Genomic DNA, 24444 nt, shown 5'->3' on the forward strand with positions numbered 1-24444 from the left:
AGCTGTATGGTTCAGCCTCGCCTAGCCCGTTACCTGTAGGTCGTTCTGTGGGTTCCAATCGGAGTCGAAGATGATGCAGGTATCGGCCGCCGTCAGGTTGATCCCGAGCCCCCCGGCCCGTGTGCACAGTAGAAAGACAAAGCGATCCGAGTCAGGCTTGCAGAAGCGGTCGATGGCAGCTTGGCGCAGGTTGCCACGCACCCGCCCATCGATTCGCTCATAGGTGTACCTGCTCCGAGAGGGAAGAGGTGAGAGCAGGGTCATGGCAGGGCCTGACCTCCCTACAGCTACAAACCCCTTCTTGCTCCTTCCCCCCAGGCTGCACGTGTGCATGCAGTCAACCCAAACTAGGACCGCAGAAAGGTCCTATCTCCATCTGGTCATTCCTAGGATCAGCCCTGAGCAATGCAGAATGGCCAGGTCAGACTGCCCAGCATTGGAGTCTCTGTACCCATCAGTGCTAACCTGTAACTCAGATCCTTCGGAACGTGGGCACAGAATGATAAACTCCCCACCCTGTGCTTTTTCCACTCCAGTATCTACAGTGCAGGATGAATATGACATGCAGGAGCTGAGGTGAATGCCGAAGCTTGTACTAACCGCCTCTGAATGAGGTAGTCTTCCAGGATGTCAAGGCAGCGCACCATCTGGGAGAAAATAAGCACCTTGTGCCCACCAGCCTTCAGTTTGGGAAGCAGTTTGTCAATGAGCACCAGTTTCCCAGCTGCCTGGATCATAGCCTGCAGCTGGAAGTCTGGTGCCTCTGGGCTGTGTGTTTTACGGAAGTCTTCCAGGATCTTCTCCTCTGCCCCTGCCAGGTGAAAATAGATCACAGAATCATAGAAAGGCTTGGATTGGAAAGGACCTTAAAGATCATCTCGCTCCAAACCCAAGGGTAGTGAGCTCTTGGTCAGGCTGGCAGAGCAGTTGACTCCAGCTTCCTGTTTAGGGCAACAGCAAGCCACCATGCAAGGAACGGAATCCTTGCAGCTGACCAGATCTAGGGATCTGGCTAGAGACCTCCAAAAGACCCTCCACTACTCTGACTCTACTCCTTCTGGTCTTGCACCAGCTCTTGACAGAACACGTCACACTGGAACACTAAAGAAGACTCCACTCTAAAATGCCCTGAAACAGCTGTACACAGAGAGCCTGGTAGGACCCTGAGGCCAGCAGTGCCCACCAGCAGGCAGCACTGCAAGGGAGCTGGGCTGCCCAGGAGGGCACCAAGGCAGATCACTGCAGGCAGAAAACCAGAGCTGAGGGAGCCCTGTGGGCAGTGACAAGTAAACACTGCAGTGAGGCCCAACCCCCACAGTGCTGGTGCATAGCCCTCACCATTAATGAGGTAGGGGTGGTTACAGCACTTGCGTAGCTCCATCATGGTGTTGAGGAGGTTGGGCATGTTGTGCTGGTTGGCGCCCTTAGACAGAAAGGAAAAGTTCTTCTCCAAAATGGCCCGATAGTATTTCTTCTGGATGTTGGTCAGTTCCACCTCAATGATGGTTTCTTGCTTCGGTGCCAGATTCTTCTCTACATCATCTTTCAGCCGTCGCAACATCATGGGCTTCAGGATGGACTGCAGCTTCTTCACCTGCCAGAGCAAGAGCAGAGATTCACTGCCGTCCCTGCATGGCAAGCACATGGTGACAACAGCAGAGAGGCCAGCAATATTAGTGCCTCTCCAGGCTGGAAACCCACTATAAAGGGCCCTGAAACAACTGCTCTGACAAACACGGTAACTTTAGGATCTGGCTTCCCTGAAGCAGGCAAGTGAATGGGCCATGAACTCTGCACAGTCCTGTTGCAGGCAGCCTTGGATACTTGTGTGTGCTGCAGGACAGCCAGAAGCTTTGATCACAACTAATGGGTGCTCCATGCATCCATGCCTGCTTCCCTAGGATGATGATCTTTTGCAATCTTCACTTAAGCTAGACACTCAAAACAGCGGTGAAGCAGCCCAAGGTACTGTGCTGCTCCCCATAACCAAGAGGATCTTTTGAGGATGGTTCTTCAGGGAACCTGACAGAGTGACAGACACAAGACACATGGACTTACTGACTTCCTCACTCACCCTACACTCCTTCTGGACAGACAAGATGGAAAAGCTGGGTGCACTGAGCTGCCAAAGCAGCACTGGCCTATGGCCTCTGTCATAGTTTTGCTTCTCCTGGCCTACATGCAGCACTGCACTTTGCAAAGAGCAGATCTTTAAGCACTGAGGGGTGGTGTTCACTTTCATTAAGTCTGAATGTATGCCAGCTGTCTCAGCAGTCTGCACTAAGTCACCAGCCTCACTCTTCTAGGTACCTGCTCTTCTGTCTTCAGGTCCCCAAACTCCTCCAGGAAGGCTGTCTCTGAGGGAAACTGTTGTGGCTCCAGGAAATTCAAGAGGCTGAAGAGCTCCTCCACTGAGTTCTGCAGGGGGGTGCCTGTCAGCAGCACCTTGTGCTCCTGGGTGTATACAGAAAACAGGTTGAAGGCTGACCCTCTGGTTAGGTCCAAAGGGCCCCAACATCACAGTGTTTATCATCTTCCAGCCCCAGAAGAGCACTGCATGACCAAGAGGCAAAGGAACCCCCTGAGCGACTCCTTGGCCACAGTGCTGACCCAGCTGCTGTCTTGTGGTTTCCAGGGTGCACCAGTCTGGCTGTGCATCAAGAACAGCCAAAACTAAGATCCCCACGCTGCCCCATGGCTCAGCTCTACCTTGACATGAACCCCTCAGTACAGGGATGCTGACTGCCCAAGACCCCATGCACACAGGGGTACGATTTCTTCTTGTAGATCAGAGCACTGCTCTGAGTGCTGTCTCCTAGGGCTCACCAGCTGCTCTGTCTCAGCACTGCCAGAGACCAACACATCCACTCATTGCTCAGGCAGGAGCCAGGATCCCACCCACCCTGGCCTTGAATGCATCCACAACCTTCCAGAGCAACACATTCCAGCACCTCATCACCCTCTGAGTAAAAAATTTCCCCAGACATCTAATCTAAATCTTTCCCCTTTTAATTTAAAGCCATTCCCCCTTGTCCTGTCACTTGTAAGCTGCCTTCTAGCACTGGAAGGCCACGATGCCATCTCCCTGAAGCCCTTTCTTCTCCAAGTTAAACCAGCCCAACTCCCTCAGCCTGTCTTCATAGGAGAGGTGCTACAGCCCTCTGACCATCTTCATGGCCCTCCTCTGGACCTGCTCCAACAGTTCACAGCCCATCTGTGCTGGGGGCCCTCAGGCCTGGATACAGTACTCCAGATGGGACCAATAGGCCTGATGGCCCTCTACTCAACAAACAGTTTTGAAGGATGAAGACATCCAAATCCACTTCCCTGAGCAGCTCACTGACCCCTTTTCCATCACAAACAGTCCTGCACCACTATCTCTGGCACAGATTAGTCCCACATTTGCAAAGAATTAAGAGAACTCCTTAAATATGGCAGCCCTGCTCACTGTAGGGTACAAAGCACACCACAGCCAAATGATGTTGCACATAGCTGCTCAGCCACTATCTCTGTGTGCTGAAGCAGTCCAAAGCTATACTGTGTGGCTAGCTAATGCTCTGCCAGGCAATGCACAAGGATGCACGGGCATAGGAGGAGTCATCTAGCTGTGGGTTAGCACTCCACTTCAGCAAAAAGAACATTGTGATGCATACAGGTTCCCCATCCATCAAAGGGTCCTCCATCATTAGTGCTGATTTAGCAACTAAGTGGCTCCCAAACAACCTCCCCTCTGAGACAGGGAGATCTCAGCTCTGGGCCTGGGACTGAGCAGCTGGCAGAGACATCTAATTGCTTGGCATGGCCACCTCTGACCCACACAACTCTCACATGAACCTGAGCAGGATGTGCTCACCAAGGCCATAAGTTTCAGCCCCTCCAGCAGTTTGCAGTTCCTGTTCTTCAGGCGATGCGCCTCATCAATGACCACGCAGCGCCACTGGATCTTCTTCAGCTCTGGGCAGTCAGCAAGGATCATCTCAAAGGTGGTGATAACCACCTGGAACTTGAAGATCCCAGGGAGTGGATTGCCCTAAGGAGACATAAACCATATGCAGTGCTCGACTGCTGCAGGGCAGCAGGACACTGTCATACATCCTGGTGATCCACAGAGGCTGGACACCATAACAATGTTAGCACCTGAACCTATTCAGGATTCTCTCACATTCACCTCCCTCAATTAGTGGGCAGGTTCCTGCAAGCCTCCATGCTGGCTGCAGTCTGCATGTCTCCAAACCAAGCACTGCTTCAAAGCAAGATAATCAGGCCTGGACAACAGCTGTGGATGGGACTCAGCTGTATTTTCCCCTTTCTGCTTCAATCGGGTCTTTCCTTCACTCATACACAGCGCACCCTTAGCCCAAGCTACCAAAGATCACTACAGGCCCCATGTGCAACTCAGTGCTTCTCCAGTAAAGGAAGCCAGAACTGGAGGACACATCCTGGGAGTGTTGTGTGCATCAGTCACCTGTGTGTCCCTGTACACCATCTCATACTGTTGGATCATCTGCCGGCTGATCTGGCTGCCGTGGTACACGATGGCATTCATCTCCGTCCAGGTGCGAAACTCCCTCTCCCAGTTAGTGATGGTGGAGAGGGGAGCGATGATGAGGAAGGGGCCATGGATGCCCATCAGGAAGATTTCTGAGAGGAAGGTGATTGACTGGATTGTCTTTCCCAGCCCCATCTCATCAGCCAGGATGCAGTTCTGCCTACAGATATGGGCAAGGACAGGTTAATGTGGCCCTCAGGGGCAGGAACCACACTGTCACTAGCCCTTCAATGTGCTGTCAGGCATGTCACCTCCATGCACACCTTACTCCATGGTGCAGGGAAAATCAGGTCAGTGGCCCAAACTGGTCTGGGAAACCCAGACCATCCAATCTCTTCCAGATGATGGACTCGAAGTTAGCGTGAAAGAAGCTGTCTTTTGGGTGCACCCTAGCTTGTGAACAAAACCTGCTGATGCATACTCCACATGCATACGTATTCCACATGCATACTTCAGCATTTCCCCCCACAAAAATGGGTCATTAGAAGCCTGACCAATACCAAAAATCAGCTGTACTTTAGACCCATAGCTAAGCCCATACTATCACCACAGAGAAACATTCCTAAAGGCTCAATTGCAAGGCTAAGACAAACACACCTGCTGTTGGCCGCTGCCCATCAGCTCCAGCACTGGCAGCTCTCAGCAGCCGCTGTCAGGCCCTGCTTGTCAGCTCTGCTCCCACAAAAGCATGTGCCAGCACCCCTTGTGAGAACCCAGTGCTCCAGCCCCTCCTCACCTGTTATACCAGTTAAAGAGCAGCCAGTTCATTCCCTCCAGCTGATATTCCCGCAGCTGGTTGTTATTCTTATACTCTCTGGACTTCTCCAGTTTCTGCCAGGACTCAGATGCTGGGCGCTCCTAGGAGGAGAGAGCAGGAGCAAGATTCATGGAGAGGAAAAGGCAAATGCCCAGTGCGGCCAGCCCCTGATTCTGGGACTGTGCAGTAGAACAATGCTTCAAAACATTCAGCAGATTCACAGAGAGGTCTTGGCCTCTGGATCCCACCCGCAAATCCCACTAGCTAACAGCTCCAGAGGGGAGGATGTGGGGCCTGCACTGAAGTAATGGGGACAAGAAGTTGACCACTGTTAGACCCTGACAAAACACAGACAGTCCCTTCCTGCCCAGGGCAGCAGTTGCCAGCTGGGTACGTTACCTCTGGGTACGTTACCATGTGCTTGATTTCTGGAGGGATTTGGAGGGCTTCGAACTCTTTAATCTTCGCTGGGTCAACATCCTCCTCCAGCTCCCAGGTGCTCTCCTCATAGGGCAGCGAGCACCACTTCACCAGGTAGTGAGTCACCTCCTGCAGCACATAGAGAGGCTTGTAGACCAGTGCAGGGCTCACGGCTGCTCAGCCCCACGGCATGGGCACAGGCTGCAATTGAGACTGAGTCACTGCAACGCTCAGTGGCCCCTGTATTACCCCAGTGCCAGGGGGCCCCCAGAAGTAGGGTCTGAGCTGTGCAAAGCTGGAAAGGCAAGCTGATGAGAAATGATGTGATGCGTGTGCTGGATCCAGCTCTCCTGCTGAACCTCCCTCCCTCTCTGGGGTAGGTGCAGCCTCTTACCTCTCCGGTGTCAGGGTCCTTCGTGTGAGCCACCTCCAGAATTCGATCTACCTCCACATAGTCTGGGTTAAACAAATCCTCATCAGGCTGTGATAGCAAAAGGAGAGGTAAGTTCAAGGTGATTCGAGGGTTAAACAGATGGTGGGCATAAGAAAACAACCGCAGGACATCTGTCCCCAGCATGCTGCTTGCTGTGCACAGCACACCGAGTGCCCATGGACACAGGTATGAGACATCTGTCTCTGGGCAGGGAGGATGTAGAAGCTCTGTAGAAGGCAAAGCCCTCACAGAGCTGCTGGCTCTGCGCTGCCCTTGCTGGGAGGCAGAACTGTCCGCTTCAGCCCATCTGGCCCTGAGGCACAGAGACTTAAGCTGCATGCTCCAGCTTACATGCAGAATGCAGAGCTGTGGCTGCCACAGACCAGAACCACTCACAGCACCACCTGAGTCCCTGCAGCTGTTCCCTCATGGACCCCATTTCCTCTGCAAGGGATGGCACCTTTTTCCCTCTGCCTCTCTCTTCTTTCCCACTTTCTAATCAGCAGACAATAGAAGCAACTGCTCAGGAGGCAAGGGAAAGCCTGGGGAGGAGCAGGCTTTAGAGTAGCAGTTGTCCTTGGAGAGAAGTGTCTAGGGCTTGGGAATGAGGAAAAATAGGCTTCTGTGTTCACAGCTCCCCAGTCACAGGAAAGAACAGTTGCTCTTTGTTAAACTGTCGATAGAACAGTGCATCCAACATATGCCTTTTCTTTGCATCCAAACAAACTCAGGAGTGAGAAATTAGACACACTCCCCTGAGTTTGCAATTACTTCCACGGGGCAATGTTCATAGCCTACCGACCTAGTTCACACTTACAAGGGGCAGTTTGAGGAGATCCAACAACTATCTTTGGAACAGAAACATAAATGATAGAAAACTTTCCATACTAAACAAGATTAATCTGTATAAGCAAAGCAGGCAGCAGTGGTCCTACACCCAGGTATTTATAGGTCTTTCTCCCCTCCACTCCACCACAAACAGGCACATTCCCCAAACGAACACTGAAAGCACCACCAGCACTATGTGCTGCCTTCCTTCCCACTGAGCAATGCTTCCAGGGGTGGCAGTGACCAGCAAGGGCCATCTGTCACATCTGCCCATACCTCCTCTGGTGACACCAGGGGTGTTCAGGGCATTGTCGCGGCTTGTTCAGCCACAGCTCTGGCCCAGTTGTGCCAGGGAAGGGAATGGCTGCCTGCTGCACTCAGATCTCACCTCTGTAAAAATATGCTTCATCTGAGCCTGCTTGTTTCGGAAGCGCTTTATCTTCTGGGATATCCGGGGGTCCTTCTCCAGCTCCTCCAGAGTTGCCCACTTACAGTGCAGGTAGGAGCTGCAGAAGGAAAAAAAATCAACAAAATGTGACCAAAGAGGCCCTGAGGAAATGATTCTATCCACCACACAGACAAACAAGGAGTTCCCAGAGACCCACAGAACACCCAGCTCATGCCTTGCCACATGGGGCCCCAGACCAGAGAAAGCCATGGACAAGACAGCACTGCAGCTGCAGTGGCTGCCATGTTCCCCACAGCCAGGGCCTGGCTCAGGAGGGCAGCAGCAGCAAGATCAGAGCTACAGCTGGGGCTGAGACAGAGGTAAGAGCACACAGACCACACTCCTGCACATGGATTATGCACCACTGCAGCACAGAGAACCACAATGTTGCACGTACAAGTTCCTGTACTTGACGTAGAACTCCTCCATCTCAAACGTCAGGCCTCCAGGATGAGTCTGAAACCAAGGGAACAAAAATTAGTGGCATCCAGAGCCTGTGCACAACAGGGGGAAAGGGGTAGAGGGGGGAGGGCATCCCTGGCCATGGACTCCAGGCAGGCTGAGTCACAGATAGCAAATATGGCCAGATGTGGCATGGTGCCCACTCTGAGGCTCAGTGGCCCTGAGGAGCATGGTGCAAGACCACCCTCGAGGTTGAGGGACTCAAACACCTGGGGATCAGTCCATGTCTGACTCCTCTCCAGTGGCTTCCTGGTGCCCAGGACAGGAGAAACACTACACTTGTTCCCAGCCCAGAGAGGTGATGGTCTAGGCATGCCCCACCACCACCTTGCCAGGCACAGGTGCAGGAACAGCACAGAGAGGACTGCTGCTACATCTCCTGTACCTGATGCACAAAGACAGCCAGGTCTCCTCCCCCCCCTTCCCCCACTGGTATCTATGCCACTCACCTCCTTCTGCACCATCCTTGAGGCAAGGATCTTCTCAATGATATTGGCATCATCCTCAGGAGGCTCCTGGGGACAGTGGAAAGAGAGCAGAGAGCCGTTTTTCCAGGTTGGTCTCTGGCATCACCCTATCACAGAACAGTTGCTCTTCCTCTGCAAGCTGACCAGCCCAGAAAAGTGGAGGAGGCTTGGGACCTTCTCTGCCAAGACTCACTGAGGGAAGATGCTCCCTCCTCACTGCCACCTGCCCATGGCCACAGTGCATGCAAGGGGACAGGACCAGGAGGGACTTGGAGCCTACTGAGGCTGCAGAGACCTTCTGATAGTCACCATGGACATCCACTCCACAAACTTGTGCTGGAGGTTGTCCTAACACCATCCTGCTCCAGGCATTGAGATGGCAAGCACAAAACAAGTGGGGAGCCTGAGGTCCTCCCAGTGATGATCTGTGGCACAGGATCCAGGCAGGAAAACTGCAAGCTCAGGCCATGGAGAGAACTGCCCTGGAGCCTCAGGGCTCACTTCTTGTCCTGCTTGGTCAGTACCGGTGCCAGAAGCAGCTGTAGCCAGCCCTGGCCATGCCTGGGGGCAAGAGCCCATAGCAGGTCCTCAGCTTAGCCTGGTTGTGATGCCTGCCCTCTCAGTTCATCTGGAGTTGGGCACACCGAGATGGGTGTCCAAGACTAAAATGCAATGAGATGCAGGCTTGAAGCACAGACACCTGACACAGGCAATCCATTCCCAACTGCTGTTTTGAAAATCTCACTTGAAGAGTTCACTGGTGGGAGCCTGTTGTGGCCCCAGGCATCTGCTGAAGGAAAGGGCAACACATCCTGAAAGCACATGGCAGCCCTCCAGACAGGGCTGGGGCACCAGGCCAGGTCTTACTGGCTCAGCAGCAGGTCTGATTAATAGCCACACCAAAGCTTTGATAAAAGGGACTAGAGAGGAACACAACAACACCAGGACAACAATTAGTGGCTGTTATTAATATCTGGAAGCTTTGTTGGTGACCACAGAAAGGCAGTGAACTGTAGGCATCTGCTGCACAGGCCAGCAGGAACGAGGAACAAGATCAGGGCTCAGAGAAGGGAGGGCAGCGAGCTTCAATCCATGGTGACTCCAGTTGGTCCCTGCCACACTGCCCATGTCCCTGCCACATTGCCCAGCAGCGGAGGTTTGTGGCAGGTGTCAAGCTGGGCATCTTTACAATCAGAAGAACTGATGAAAAGTGGCAACATGCAAAAATGATGATCTGGCTCCCACAAAGTCTTTGGCTGTCAGCTAAAATACTGGGTTAACCTCAAGGGCAAGAGCTACAGAGACAGGAACCAAAGGTGGGCACAAGCAGTGGGCTGGTCATGCATTCAGGGACACCTCCAGGTCCATGACATGTCCCACAGACCTTACTCTCCCAGCAGGAGGAGGCAGGTTGGACCTTACCTAACCCCTTGTGCACTCAGACCTCCTGCTGGCACACTCTTACATAGACATTGCTACCCCTTCCTTGTACAGGGATCCTACGCTTTCTCAAATCCCACACTGACACCCTGACATGCAGGAAGCCCTACCACCACAGTCCGACCTGCAGCCCTACCTCAGCCTGCCATGCCAGAGTGGAGGCAGAGAGCGCAGAAGTTCGCCCAGCTCCCAGCACAGCTATCGTCTCGCCGTCATCATCCACCACCTTGAAATCCAGGTCCTCATTGTACTTCCTCCTCTTCACCTGCCGGCCAGAGCGTCGTTTCTGTGTATGGGATGAAAGAGGTAGTAATGGGGAAACAGGCAGTCCAAGTACCTCCACTGGCTGGCATGGGGATGGAAGCCCGAGGAGAGAGAGACCCAGGGCTGCCTGATCTCCAGACCATCCATCCTTGGCACAGCTGGGGTGGAGGTGGTGGGAAAGAACAGGGCACCATGGGATGTGAGCCCCTGCACTGCTGCCACATGTAGAGCAGCTGCCATCAGTGCTATGCAAGGCCTCCACCAGTGCCTCGGAGTAGAGTGCCTGGCCTGCACAGTACTGCTGGCCCCAAGGCTGTACACAGCAGAGCCTTGCAGAGATGCTTAGCAGCCTTCCTATGCCATCCTGGGGAGGAGCAATGCCAGAAGGCACAAGATAGCTCTCAGCTCTTTTCCCACTAAGATGTCTCCAGGATTTCCCCAGCCAGCATCCAGCCAAAGGTTTGGGCCATACCTGACTGTCAGCTGACTCCGCAGACTCCTCAGGGCTCTGTACTGATGGGCTCAGAAGATCCTGATCCAAATCCAAGCTGTCCACAGGGATCTCATTTTTCCTCTTCCCTTTCTTCTTCCTCTCTACAGGGGTGGGCCCCTGCTCCTTGCTGCCAGAACAGATCAACAGTTAGACCTTGCTCCTTAGTGCCAGGTGGCCAGTATCTGATGGTCAGATACTGCTCCAGGATCCTGGGAGGAGCCAGCAAGCATCTGCACTGGGCTCTGCTCCAAAATGTTCTTCCCTTCTCTCCCAAGGGGAGTACAGGGCTCCCAGGGCCTCCCCCAGCACCCAGTACATCTGCACAGCACAGCTAGCAGTGGTGGCAGTTTGCAGCTTCTCTTTGATCACCATCAGGTATTTCCAGCAGATTCCAGCACCCCAGGACAAAAGGGTCTGACTTTGTGGCCTGGTGCAGAGCAGCAGGGGGCTGGGGGCTTCCCCTCACTCAGGGAGCAGCACCACAGGGGCTGCTGGAGATGGGGTTCAGCTCACTGCCAGCCTGCACAGCTCCTGGGGCCTGGGAGCCAGGCTGAATGCTGTGACAAAGGTGGGGCAAGGAGCCAGGAGGAGCCAGGGCAGCACCTCCCCACCCAGCTGGTGGGCACAGCCATTCTTACCCACTGCAACAAACACTGCTACGGGAAAGACTTCCAGGAGTTGCTGCCTGTCCCCAGGCTGAGCAAGAAGCCCAGGAGCAGAGCTGTCTACTGCTCTCACCAGCAGCTCCTCCACATCCAAGACTTGCACAGCTGAAGAGAACAGTGGGTTTCAAAGCACCACTGAGGTTTTGTCCCCACTTAGTGAGACAATCATGCTTGTCTGGGGCCAGCAAAAGCCACACAGTTAAAAATCTAGTGTTCAGGCCAAATTTGACCTGCCTGTGTAGCAGCAGTTCAATTAGAGGCCCTGAAAATGCACAGAGATCATTGCTTCCACCTGAGCAATAACTCCCGAGATATTGATTTGCAAGTCACAATTAACAAGTGCTTCATTCATGAGCCAGTAGTTGGCTGTGATTAGAAATAATTCAGAAGAAATTACGCCACCATTATCTGCCACTTAGAGGACTCCCTTTGCACGGAGCACCCACCCCACTAGTCACCTGCCTGGCATGGGGCTCTCACACTGGTGTCCCACATTCCCAGCCCTTTCCATGGCTGGGAGCAGGTCCTCCATTCCACCTTGGGGTGTCTGCTCCCAGCGCCTGTTCCTGCTTCAGGTGGGTTTGTCCACTGTCTGCTGAGCCACAGGCCAAGGCAACCATCGGAGAGGCTCATAAGGGGCCCTGCCTTTCTTTCTGTAGCAGGGACAGCAGCCCCCAGACTGCAGCTGAGGTGACCTCACCACATCCCCCTGCCTGGCCCAGTGCCACGGCAGGCAGGTCACGCTTTAGCACTGTGTGAAGGCGTTGCTGGCAACCAAGGGACCTTCCAGGTGGCAGCAGGCTCCTGGATAATAGCTGGATCCCGGGACCTCCAAGGTCTGTTCTTTCCCAAGCCTACCTCCACTGCCCTGGACCCCAAGGTTCCACCACAGGGTGGATGTGTGTGAACCTCCCACATGACAGTTTCTTACAGGCGCAGCAGAGGCAGCACTAGAAAAAGCTGCCATCTGCATCCTTCGTCTCTGGCAAAGGTTGAAACAAGCTGCCTTCAAGGCCTCCGAGTTCAGCCTTCTGCCAGGAAAGGCCACAGCAGCCCTGCATGCTGGGCACGAGGCCAGGCTGGGCTTGGAGCCAGGCTGGAGGCTCCAGGAGAGCAGCATGCTCACCCATCCTGCAGGACACGGTGACCACCCTGCCCAGCTGGCCCATGGGCCACACAGAGCAAACAGAAATCCTGCTTTTAGAAAACAGGGAGAATTAAGAGCAGGCACTGACCCAGCAGGTCTCTGAGACTGCAGTTTGTCCTTCCTAGGAACAGCACAGTCCTCCTGGGCACTGAATCCTGCCTCTGCACATGCCTCATCCTTCTCTTCCTTCCCACTCCGCTCCAGTCCTACTCCCTAGCAACAGCCTCCCTGCTCTCTGCTCTCAGGCACTCTCAGCTTGACCTGTCATCCACATCTCACCAGCCCATGACACAGGCCCAGACATCCCTTGTGCACAGAGCACTGAGGATGAGCAGAAGAGGCAGCACTGTGCAGCTCAGCTGTGGGTGCTCCACCAGGGGCAGAGCCCAGCTCACCTACCAAGTTCACCAGCCTGCTGTGGGAGCTGTGCTGCCCCATATAATCCACCTGAGCCTTGGGCATGGCCACCCTGGCACAGCCTCTCCTCCAGCCATGAGTGAGCTACAAAGGAGCTGGAGCCCCTGGGGCAGGTTAGATCTGGGGCTCCATCCCGTCCTGCATGCAGACAGCTGTGGTAGAAGGGAGGCAGGTGGGTGGATGCAGTGGACTACAGGAAGCCAATCCTGGTGACTGTTTCCAGGAAAGTTCCTTCAAGCAGCTCTACCAAACTGATGTCTTCCAACACAGAAAGGTTTTGATGAAAAAATGTGAGCTGGATCCTGTACTAATCTCATTTTTCGAACAAATACATTCATCCTATGTGTTATTTACAGCAAAAGAGGAGGGCCCAGTTTCAATCAATAAGCTTATCTTACACAGGACTCTCCACAAACACAGCAAGTCCTTGACAGTAAATCAAATGATGCCAGTTGAGACCAGTTCTGCTTTCTGCACGCATTCCCAATTAAAAAGAAATCAGAGCTCCTCTTCTGGCCAATGATGTTAATTAATAGGACGAGGAATTACCAGCGGCAGTGGTGTTCTGCTGCACAGTGTGAGGGAACCATCAGGCCTCCCAGACACAGCTCTGCTACGAGCACGTGGTCACTGTAGGAGCAGCTCCTGCCCCTGGGTGCACCCCGCACCAGCCCCTGGAGCCCACAGCTCCTGCCAGTCACCAAGCCCAGGTCACAGCAGCACCCACCTGCTCTTCTTTGGCCTTGTTCTGGGGCCAGACTCAGAGCTGCTCTTCCTGTCTTTAGGCTCCTTGGGAACTTTGGGCTCCCGAGGTTTCCGGGGCTTCCTGGTCACCTCCCTCTGCTTGGGTTCCTTCTGCTTCTTGGGCTCCTTGGCCTTTTTAGGCTCTTTTGGTTCTTTAGGCTCTCTTCTCCTCTTTGGTTTCACCTCCGCAGCTGCTTTTTCTCCTCCTTCCTGCTCTCCCAAATCCTTTTTCTTCCGTTTCTTCTTCACCCCCGTGCCCACGGCCCCAGTGTCCTGCATCCCATTCTGGGCACTTGGCCTCTGCAGTGGAGCCCCGTCAGGCTGCTCCTCAGGGCACAGGCACTGCCCACCTGCCTCTGTGGCCGTCACCTGCTGGGACTGCTGCTCCTCGCTGCCGGCCACGGGGCCCTGCGCCTTGCACTCCCAGGTGTCCGAGGCATCCGACATTGGGGAGCAGCTCAGCACTTTTAAGCTGTGTGGCTGCAGAGAGAACAGAAAGGCAGTACATGAAGTAAAAGCCACAGATAGAAGCAGTACATGTTTGCAGAGGGGACGCCCCTCAACATGCAGGGGACCTGCTGGCAGACAGCTCCACGGGCAGGAGCCCCAGCCCTGCCTGACAGGGCACAGCAAGACAGGCCATGGATTTCAACCTGACACCTCTCCTGTGTCCCCAGGCACAGCACCAGACCAAAAGCCCTGCTGGGAGCATGGTGCCCAGAGCCTCCACAGGGGACAACCAGCAACCCCTGCTCCTACATCAGGGCTTGTGAAAACTAGAATGCATCTAACAACGAGAGCTATTTGTCCCAAAACACAGAACTGCTCCATGTTTCCTACAAAGACACCTCTTCCACATCTTAAAGCAATTATGTCCCAGGGGCAGAGTCCAGCTCCTGTAGTTGGAAAGGAGTCTGGGAATCATGGGGCTGCAGTGTGCTATAGGGCCCTCCCAGCACCCCACATCCTCCTGCCCCTGAGAGCAGGGTCTGTCTTGAAGCAGCCTCTGGCACTCTGGGACTCACAGTCCCATCCAGCTCCTTGGATATTCCAGAGCTGCTGGGGTTTGTAAATATGTACATCCCACAGGCTGGGCTGTGGGCTGGAACCCATTCACCGTGGTCCAAGCACAGAGCACCCTGCACACTCACTTCTAACTTGGATCAGCAAAAGCACCGTGTGGTGCAGAGTGGCCCTGCCAGGCTGCCCCACCACTGGGCAGCAGAGCACCAACACCCACATGGCACCATGTCCCCAGGCAGCCAAGAGAAACTCTCCTCTTAGAGGGAGAAACGCTGCGCTATAGGTGCTGCCTCTAAGCCTGGGAGCTGAGACACGGGGCCAGCCTCAGCCACAGCCGTTGCACCTCTTAGATCTCGCAGGCTGCCCGAGCTGGGGATCAGCAGTTACAATGTAATGGATTAGTTACAAAGTGCGCAGACCCCAGAGAACAGATCTTTTTCTGATCCTACACAGAACAGCGGCCAAGTGCAGATACCAGATATATGCCAGTCAATAGCATCCCAGAGTGGCAGCAGGGTGAGCTGCTCCAGAGCCAAGATCGGTCCCACACCAAGCCATAATGGCCAGGCATGGGGGGCCTTTCATGCATCAGCTCTTCCCAGAACGCCAGCTCTCCATGCCACCTGAGCTGTGTGACATCCACACACAGCCACAGGCTGCAGGGCCCATGAGAAGGAGAGCACCAGGCAGGAACCTGCTGCATTGCCTCAGGCTGCCAGCAGCCAGCCCAGCTCCAGACACCTACCAGAGCCCCAGGCAGTTCTGAGGGCTGTGTGCCCCAAGGCCAGTGCTGGCTACAGGGCACCCGGCAGGCAGCTGTCACCACAGCCTGCCAGAGGGGCACAGCAGAGCTCTGGGAGCAGCCAGCAGTACAGACCTGCCACCAGAACAGCCCGAAGCTGCTGCACAGTGAGAGGGCCACGATCAGCAGCTTTAGGAACAAGCAGCACACAGCTCACACTGGCAGCAACAGAACACAGGGACAACAAAACCAGGCACCTCATGAACAAAGGCTGCCAGCCCAGACACCCTGCTGCACCCACAGTGATGAATGGGTGCGCCATGAGGCTGCAGCATGCTCCTGCTGCCCACTTGCACTGCACTTGCTGCCATTTGCAGTCTGGTGCAATGGGGAGAGCTAGGGGCAGGCTCTTCCTGTTTCCTTTGATGAAGTTCAGCTTATCCTGGCTTCTCTCCACGGAAAACAAGGAGGAAAAGCCTGGGAAAGCAGTGCAGGTGTTATCTGTGCTCCTGCGTGGCTTCAGAGCACTCCTGTAGCTCACCTGGCACAGCCCTACCAGCCCTAAGGTAAGAAATGGGAAAACACATGCTCATTTAGTTTTAACCCTGCTGCCCTCCTGCATGGCTCCTGGTTCTCAAGGGGGGAATACAAAGAAATGTCTCTTCACTGCCCTCTCTACCCCATTCCCTACTTGCCCTGCTCTTACCCTGCAAAGCTCCCAGCCCAGCTCCACCACAGGTGCCTCCCTTTCCATGGACACCAGCTGCTCCATCTCTCAACCACCTCCCTGGGCTGACAGCAGGAAAGCACCCAGCACTGAAGATGGACCGTGGAGCAGCAGGAGGGTACAGCTCTGTTCTCTTTGCAAATTACTGCACTGCTGCCCAGAGCTGTGGGTGCCCATCCCTGCAGGTGCCTGAGTCCACAGCTGGGCCCTGGGCAGCCCGAGCTGGGGGGCAGCCAGCCCATGGCAGGGGTGGGGCTGGGGGGGCCTTCCATCCCAGCTCCTATGATATGGTGGTACCTCTATGTGTTACTTGGCAAGATGTTTATTTAGCTCTCCTAGCTCTGCCTCCATCTCACCACCTCACAAACCCACAGCAGGAGGACCATGCGCCAGAACAGCACTCTGCACATACTGCTCCTGCACTGCCCGCGAGAGCCAAGAGCTCTCCTACACACAGATCCTGTTCTTTAACCCACCATTCATACACAGAGGCCTCTTGTCAGAGGACTGCACAGCTTCCACAGCACCTGGAGAAAAATGTGCTCAGCATCAGCACGGAATCTGTGCGCAATGTATCGGTGTGCACACCTCACCCTCACTATAAACCCACAGCAGTGGTGGGGGGCAGCCGGTCCAAGCAGGTTTCTGTGAGGGCCCTTCCCACCCAGCTGTACTGGGATTCTGTGATTTCCTCAGGTTCAGAGGCTGTGGCAGCTCCGTCCATCCCTGGCAGTGCTCCCGGCCGTGTCCTGCTCCCAGGGCACCAGAGGCTCTCCTTACTTTCTGTCACGTTAGCTGTAATTTTAAGGCAATTTAAGGGGATGGCTGTGCCACTGCCACCCAGCTGCTTTCCAAGCACAGCCCCTCCTAAAGGTGCTGTGGTCTTGAGATATTTGAAGAACTTATTATTAGAATCCATGCTTTTAGCAAGCAACTCTTAAAAATATTTTTAGCCCTGCCTTGTTATGGGTTTATTTTAAATTCCCAGTATGTGTACCTCACTACTTTTTTAATGTAAAAAAACCTCATCTTTTTACACTCAACAGCCTTCCACTCATCTTTTGTAGCTGTGTGACCAGGCGAGCTCTGCTGTTTCCTCCTGGGGTATTCTGGAAGGGAAGGGGGAAGTTACACAGACCTCCCCAACACCCCCCTTCCTGTTTCCCTGCACCATGTTTATCCTTAGGAGTGTTCCTTTGAATTCTCCCTCCATTATTGATTTTGTTTTTTGCTTTCTTATTGGTGAAGATTGTAATGATTTTACACTTTCAGAATACATTTCTATGTATAGTTTGGACACATATACTTCCAGTGGAGCCTTGCACAAATGACATCTGGTAGAGGGAAGTCCCCCAGCAGCAGCACGCAGTCTTCTCCCAGGTGTCAAACTACCCACAAAGAGAAAGTCAGGAGCAAAGAAGTGCTTAAACCCCCCCAGAGGGCTGTAAGAGTGAACAGAGGGCACATACAATTGCATGACCTCATAAGAGGGCAAAGCCAAAGTCAGGATGGGCCTTAGTGGTGTGTTTCCTTAACTTGAAATTGATTTATTTCATTAGGAGTCACAGCTTGACTCGACATCCCCGCTTTTACCCAGGACTTGAGGGAAACCAGCATGGCAGAGGGGCAGCAGTGGGGCTACTCATGGCCCAACACTGTGAGGATGGGAAGGGGGCAGAGCTGGTATGCACCCATTGCCAGCCCAGCACCTGCACAGGGAGCAGAGGGCCCAGGCCCATGAAAGGGGCTGGACGGGGCCACACCTCAGGCATGGCCCCAGGGGAGGCGGCGGTGAGGACAGAGCAGAGAACCTCCCCAGCCCTTCTCCTGGGCATCATCCACAGCTCCCTTGGTTAGATGGCACCCACACAGCATGCTCCTGCAGGGTGAGGGACTGCAGACAGCAACAGTGGCTGTGCCACATGCTGTCCTTTGCTTCCAGTGTCCTGTAAGCATCAGCACTGTCCAGTGCCCTTTTTCTGCAGCCTCTGGGAAAAGAAAACATGGGGACAACCCCCAGGCCTGGCCTGGACCTTGCAGAGACCTGTCCTACACAGGGAGCCTTAACAGGGACCATGACAAAAGGGTCCATCACAGGTTTCCTAAAGCAGAGCCCAACACCCAGGGGCTTACCCATGCCCCTACCAGCTGCCTCTCCCTGCAGTACCAACAGCACCCAGACAGTGGGCATCATGTCCAGCTCTGCCCACCTGTCCCCAAGGCCAGCCACAAGGCACCAGAGGGATACAGAAGGCAGCTTTTCCCATGTGCAGTATTTCCACAAGCTGTCAAGCCATCCTCACTGGCAGCTGCAGTCCCACCAGCAGCACAGCATGGCCTGGTGCATCCTTTCACTAGCTGTCCACACCCCTTGTTCCCAGCTCTTAATGCAATGCAGCAGAAGCTAAAAATACCCAAGTGCCACCCTCCGTCATGTCTCTGAGCAAGCTCCACAGCCAGCACGGGATGAGTGTGACGGAGGTGGAGGCTGGCTCTGTTCCCAAGGCGCTTCATGAGCCACAGCCAGGGAGCACAGCCAGCACAAGCAACCAGCACAAGGAGGCCGGAGTCATGGGCCCTGCACATAGTCATGTGCAGCAGTGGGGTGAGCACTCCAGGATGGGAGCTGTGGGGGCTGGTGGGAAGGGAAGCGCATTCCCACTGCTCCCTACTCACCTGAAGCAATGCCAGGAGCCCAGAGATACAGCTTGGGACTGAGCTACAAACACTCACAGGGTTCCCCAGCCCCTGCACGAGATCCTGCTGCCATCAGGTGAGCTCTGTTTATTGCCCTTGACATTGTCTGCAGTGGGGGAAACATCAAAGTTTACTAAAACAGACCCATAACACTCAGGGAAAAGCAGTGAGCACTGGAATCAAAGACAAAGCAGAGCCTCCAGGCTCAGGCTGTTCCCACCTGCCCCCACTGCCCCCACTGCCTCCCCTGCACACCCAGGCTCAAACCAGAGAAACTCCCAGGGCAGGCAGGAGCCACAGACACGTGCTGCTCTGCTCAAAACGCCGGACAGCAGCTGTAGGGATTCACAGGCACCACAGGATAACCCCATTTTAGCTCAGTGCTTCTCAGGTTATTCAACAAGTGGGGGCTTTGCAGAAATTAGTCAGAGCAGTGAACTGCTAATGTGACAGGGAGTAAGCAGGGCCCATGGAGCAGGACACAGCCAGGAGCACTGCCCAGGGATGGATGGAGCTGCCACAGCCACTGAACCTCAGAGGAAATCACAGAATCCCATGGCTGGGTGGGAAGAGTCCTCGCAGACCTCAGCTGTGGGCTGGTTGCCCGCCACCAGTTCAAGCTGCCCAGGGCTCAGCCACGGCCTCGGGCACCTGCGGGGATGGGGCACCCTGAACTTCTCTGGGCAGCAGTGCCAGGGCTTCACCACCTCTGGCTAAAGAATTTCCTCCTCACATCTGACCTAAATCTCCCCTCTTTTAGTTTAAAGCCACCCCCCTTGCCCTGTCACTGTGTAAATAGGAGGGAGACAGTTTTTATAACCTCCCTTCAAGTACTGTGGTGCTCCCAGAGTCCTCTCTTCTCCAGGCAGAGCAACCCCAGCTCCCTCAGCGTGTCTCCATAGCAGAGGTGCTCCAGCCCTCTGAGCATCCTCATGGCCTCCTCTGGACCCACTGCAGCAGCTCTGCATCTGTCTTGTGCCGGCAGCCCCAGGGCTGGATGCAGTACTGCATGCGAGAGAACCACAGCCTGCTGCTTCTCCTGCTCTGCAATGGACCCCAGCACGTCACATCACCAGGCAGGAGGGAAGTGACCTGTTTCACAAGTTAGTCACAGCCTGGTGACAAACCCCCTGGAATTTCAGGCACTGTTAGGAAAGAAGAGTCATGCCAACGCAGGCCCTGACTGCCAAACAAAGCCCCTCAGCTGGTGCTGTCCCATGAGACCTGCAGAGAGCACATCCAGAACACACTTCAAAGGAAGCCCACAGCTCTCCCAGCACCTGTCACCAACACAAAGGGTGCCAGCACTCTGCCAACCCCTGCAGCCCCTAACAGTTGTCTGCAGGGTGATGGCCCAGCTGAGATCCCTCAGGTGAGCGGCAGGCTCCTCCCATTCACAGAGCTCACCCTGGCAGCTGTTAGTGCTGCCCAGAGCCCTCAGGGAAGGGGAAATCTTTGCCCAGTTCCTGCAGAGCTGATGAGCCTGGGAACACCGCAGCGCACTGTGTGACAGCCGTAAGGAATGTCCCACACTGCTTCTGGTTCAGAGCACAGGAGATGGCCAGCTCAACCCTACATCTTCTTCCTCGTGCTAATTTGCCTTTATCTCCCACCCAGACTTGATCTGTAGGGACAGTTGTACAAAGCACTGACAACCAAGCTATTTAAAAACCTCCAAATGTGGGAGGATGGTTTTGATGCGCTCAAACCCCACATCATTTCAGCAATCCCATTTACAGAGTAGTCAAAGCTGCTACAGAAGTGTGGGAATCAACTACCAGGCAGATGGGTCTCACACAGGTGTGCCCCAAGGCCCCATCTGGCAGCAGAGCCCAGTCCTGCTGTGTTCCCACCCTCAGCTTGCGGCCAGCTCTGCCTCCTCACAGCACCTTTGGGACACGCAGTTATTGAACTCCTTACTGTACCAGCCCACTGCACACACCTTCCTCCACATGCCACTATCTCATATCACAGCCACACGCCTTTTCCAAACCCTTCCCCCTTCCTCCTCCCTACTAACCTTCCACAGCAGCAAAGCATTGCCCTGAGCAGCACCCAGCACTGTTCTGCAGCAGGAACAGAACCGGTTGGTGCTCTCCAGCAGATCCATCCCTCAGCTCGGTGTTCAGCCTCCTGGTTTCCCATTAAAGCAGCACAGGCACAAATCAGCTGAGGGCAGGGAGGGCTGTTTTATAGCCCCAGCTGTATTTCAACCCTGCTGGCAGTCTGCATGTGTGTAGCAGGTCCCTTCCCCTTCCCAGAGCACCAGTGGTCAGGTTTTCCCGTGCACACGGTTAATACAAAGACCGCCGGCAAATAAATCTCCCCAGGGACCAGCAGGTAGTTATGATCTGATGCAGCAATTCGGAAATGGCAGCTCGGTGGGATGGGATTATTTCTGAGCAAGGGAAGATTTGCTGGCCAAGCTCTTGCAGCACTGCAGATGTGCTGGTCCCCAGCCTCCCCAGCAGTGTCAGCCCCAGAGCATTACGTTATTAGCAGCCATCACAGCAAACATGCATTTCTGTAATATGTGCGTGATGAGATTCAAACAAGAGTCAGAACTAGTGATTTGGGAGGAAAAAAGGGCTGCTTCTACACAGGGACCGGGACCAAACCAAGAGCATTTCCATTACTGAACACAAATCCTATTATATCTAATCACCCAAGTAAGATTCATCCACTCCAGGCTGCAGCTCTGGTCAAATATCACCATCCTGAACTGTGGCCCTCCCTGGAAATGCAGCAATCCCTCCCTGCCCCTTCCCCACCACACATCCACTGCAACAACACACTGTATCAGCTCCCGACGCCTCACCAGCTGGGTTAGGAGAAGGAGAGAGGGTCACAAACCTGCTTGTCTTTTTTCTGTATTTTCATTATCATCAAATCAGGGATGAATGTTATTTCTGTAAGACACAATACAACAAAAAATAGACAGTAAAAAGACTGGTGATCCCAAGGCACACAAACCTTCTACCTCATGCCCCTAAGAGGCCGCGCAAACCCCAGTCCCACCCAGAGGAATAAGGCTGCAACAATGAAACGTGGCCGTGCAACCCTGTGCAACTCAGTGCTACCCAAACCCAGCTTCACACTCACAGGCCCAGCACAAAGTGGAGCACCTGGGACTTGCAGAATTGCCCTCCAGTCCACAATCACCCAAACCCCACACCAGGACCTGGGAGACAGGCCAGATGCTGCCAGCCCTGCAGAAGCAAAGGGAAAGGCAAACCAACTGGCTGTGCCAGGCTGCACTGATGGGAGTGTGAAATCCATGGAGAGGATGCAGGAGCCCAGCAAGCCTGGTGGTGAGAGCTACTCGTGCTCCCACAGCCAGGGACAGCGAGGAAGCACAACTGGATCCCATGCTGCTCTCCCTGGCTTGGAGCTGCTCACCACAGGGACAGTCAAGGGGACACAAGGTAATTTCAGCCCCACACCCTACCCAGTGCAGCCTTTCCATGGTGTTCCGACAGAGCTGGCAGGCCTTGTCAGAGCCCCCGCTTCAGCAGACACTACCCAAGGGCCAGCAGTTGTCTGCTTCCACAGTGCTAGGAATGGGAGCCAAGGAGCCCAGAAACATCTGACGAGCATTGAGACACAGATTCCACAAACGTGTCTCATTTCCCTCCCATACTGTGCAAACCCCACTCCACACAGTATGGCACAAGGGCTCACCACAGACCACTAATCCTTCCCCTTCCCTGTGCTGAAGTTCTCCTCCCAGCACAGGCTCCAAGCTGGGAACCGACATTACCACAACCCAGAACCATTGCTCCCCTTTGGTCTGCTGGGGCTCCACCCAGTGCAAGAGCCCAGTGTGGGGAGTATCAGAAGAGACCAATCTCACATGGTGACGCTGGCTCTCCAGCCTCCACAGCTCACCCCTGCTACACCAGTGAGAAGAGCCAAAGGCTTCCAATTCCCACCCTGGCTATGCAGCAAGCCAAGCTGGGTGGCAGTAAAGGCACCCAAGTGCCACCAGCTGAGCAGGGAGGATTTTGCTGACATCTGGATGGGATGGAGCGGAACTTCTTGCCTTACAGCCAAGTCTGTCAGTCCTGTCTGCCCACCAAGACGTGGCCCAAAAAGCCCAGAAGACAGGGAGCTCACACAGGCTGGGCTGACATGCACAGCTGCCCACGAAGGCCCAGGCAGAAGTGTCAGGCTGAGCAGCCATTGCAGCTCAGAACAATCCTGCCAGGCTCCAATAGAGAGCAGCTCCAGCCCAAGTGTTTGCTCAGAGCAAGAAATGCTAAAATCTGGGTTTGGTTCAGCTTTCAGAGGTCTCTGAGCTACAGGAGGCTCCCAGACTCTCAGCTGACTCCTTCCTGACCATCAGACTGTGCCCCTCCAGCACCCCCCAGGTCCCCAGGCTGGAGATGTTCTTAGCCCTGGCTCTGCTTCCCAGCCTCTCGTTCAAATTTTATTTTAAGGTAGCCCAGAAGATGGACCTGGGCTCTCCAACTCTTGAAGGCACTAGCACTCTCTTCCTGCTCTTCATGGTCTTTGATTCAAATAAAACAAGCATGATGCATTATGGATCAGACACGCATAGTACTGTACCAGCACAAACACCACTTTCTGTACAGCTTCCTTTAGACACAGGTGGTGCCAACAGCTGAACAAGAGGGCAGGGGGATGCCAGGAGGTGCTATGCAAGATGTCCACAGAGCCAGTGGCTGCTCCAGAGCCCAACAGCAGACTGCTGGCCTCCCACTAACCCAGCCCCTCTCCAGCACCATCCCAGCCCCACCTTGGGGCTGCCCATTCCCAATGCCTCATTTCCCCAGAGAGCAGGCACGGACCCTGCTGCATGCACAATACGCACACACAGTGTCCATGAGGAGCTTTTCCCAAGGAAAAGTTAGTACCAAAAAGTGCTCCTGCAGCTCACTGCGGTGTGGCAGGTCGCAGGCAGCCCCAGCGGGCAGCAGGAAACATGTCAGCAGCCCAGCAGTGGCCAGCAAGCACCTGGCCTGTCACTGGCAGGCTCTCAATGGACTCAGGGACAGAAGGGGACAAGCGAACAGGTTCAAGAGGGGACACTGGAGGTTGTTTTCCTGTGACTAATGTTGTGAAGCATGTGGGACACTTCTTGGCACACATCTTGGCAGGGAGACAGCCCAGGAGCTGTCCCCACAGGCCACAGCCACAGGACAGAGCTGTGCAGACCAAGCCCTTACCATGAAAAGGAGCATTTCCAAGCACAGACTCAGGCCTGCTGTGCCCTGGCTCTTGATTCCAGTAGATACCCAGCACCAGCCGTACAATACGCCCAGCTGATTTCCAAAGCACCGAAGCCAGCATATGCATCTGTCTTGGAAAATCAAAGCTGAGATGCTTGTTAGTCCCAGAGGAGACAGCTTTAACAGAGATATCAGCTCTGACAAAGAGCAAAGCCCTTCCAGCATAAGGAAAAGCCCGACAAAGTCACTGCCAGCATCAGCAGAGGTGCTTGGCCTCCTGACACTCAGAGCTACCCCTTGGGTCTTCGCAGGGCCCACAGCACCGGGCATTCTGTGCTCCTGGCTTTTAGAGCTGGCCATTGACCAGAGCCACAGCAGCTACATGTGAATCCAAACACCAGGGAGCTGCCATTGACACACGTTCCTCATGGTCCACATACCAAAGGACTTAAGTTCAAAGATGCAAATGTACATAATGAGGGTGATTCAGCTCCAGGGTGCACATGTTTTGTGGTGAGATCCCTATGCA

At 54.4% G+C, this 24444-nt stretch overlaps 1 protein-coding gene across 1 annotated transcript in view; it reads right to left on the reverse strand.

Moving 5' to 3' along the window:
* Positions 1–24444, reverse strand: part of LOC107322800 (chromodomain-helicase-DNA-binding protein 6-like) — a 71041-nt gene that overhangs the window by 26608 nt on the left and 19989 nt on the right. The window contains 16 exon segments of the mRNA XM_015881235.1: positions 34–229; positions 601–811; positions 1339–1594; positions 2311–2454; positions 3854–4030; positions 4466–4709; positions 5286–5407; positions 5721–5855; positions 6121–6207; positions 7376–7493; positions 7833–7891; positions 8347–8412; positions 9941–10090; positions 10541–10688; positions 13518–14014; positions 21577–21632. Of these exon segments, the coding sequence (XP_015736721.1) occupies positions 34–229; positions 601–811; positions 1339–1594; positions 2311–2454; positions 3854–4030; positions 4466–4709; positions 5286–5407; positions 5721–5855; positions 6121–6207; positions 7376–7493; positions 7833–7891; positions 8347–8412; positions 9941–10090; positions 10541–10688; positions 13518–14014; positions 21577–21609 (2643 nt within the window). The 5' untranslated portion in view covers positions 21610–21632.

The sequence above is a fragment of the Coturnix japonica genome, chromosome 20, assembly GCF_001577835.2.
Source record: "Coturnix japonica isolate 7356 chromosome 20, Coturnix japonica 2.1, whole genome shotgun sequence".
Classification (NCBI taxonomy): domain Eukaryota; kingdom Metazoa; phylum Chordata; class Aves; order Galliformes; family Phasianidae; genus Coturnix; species Coturnix japonica.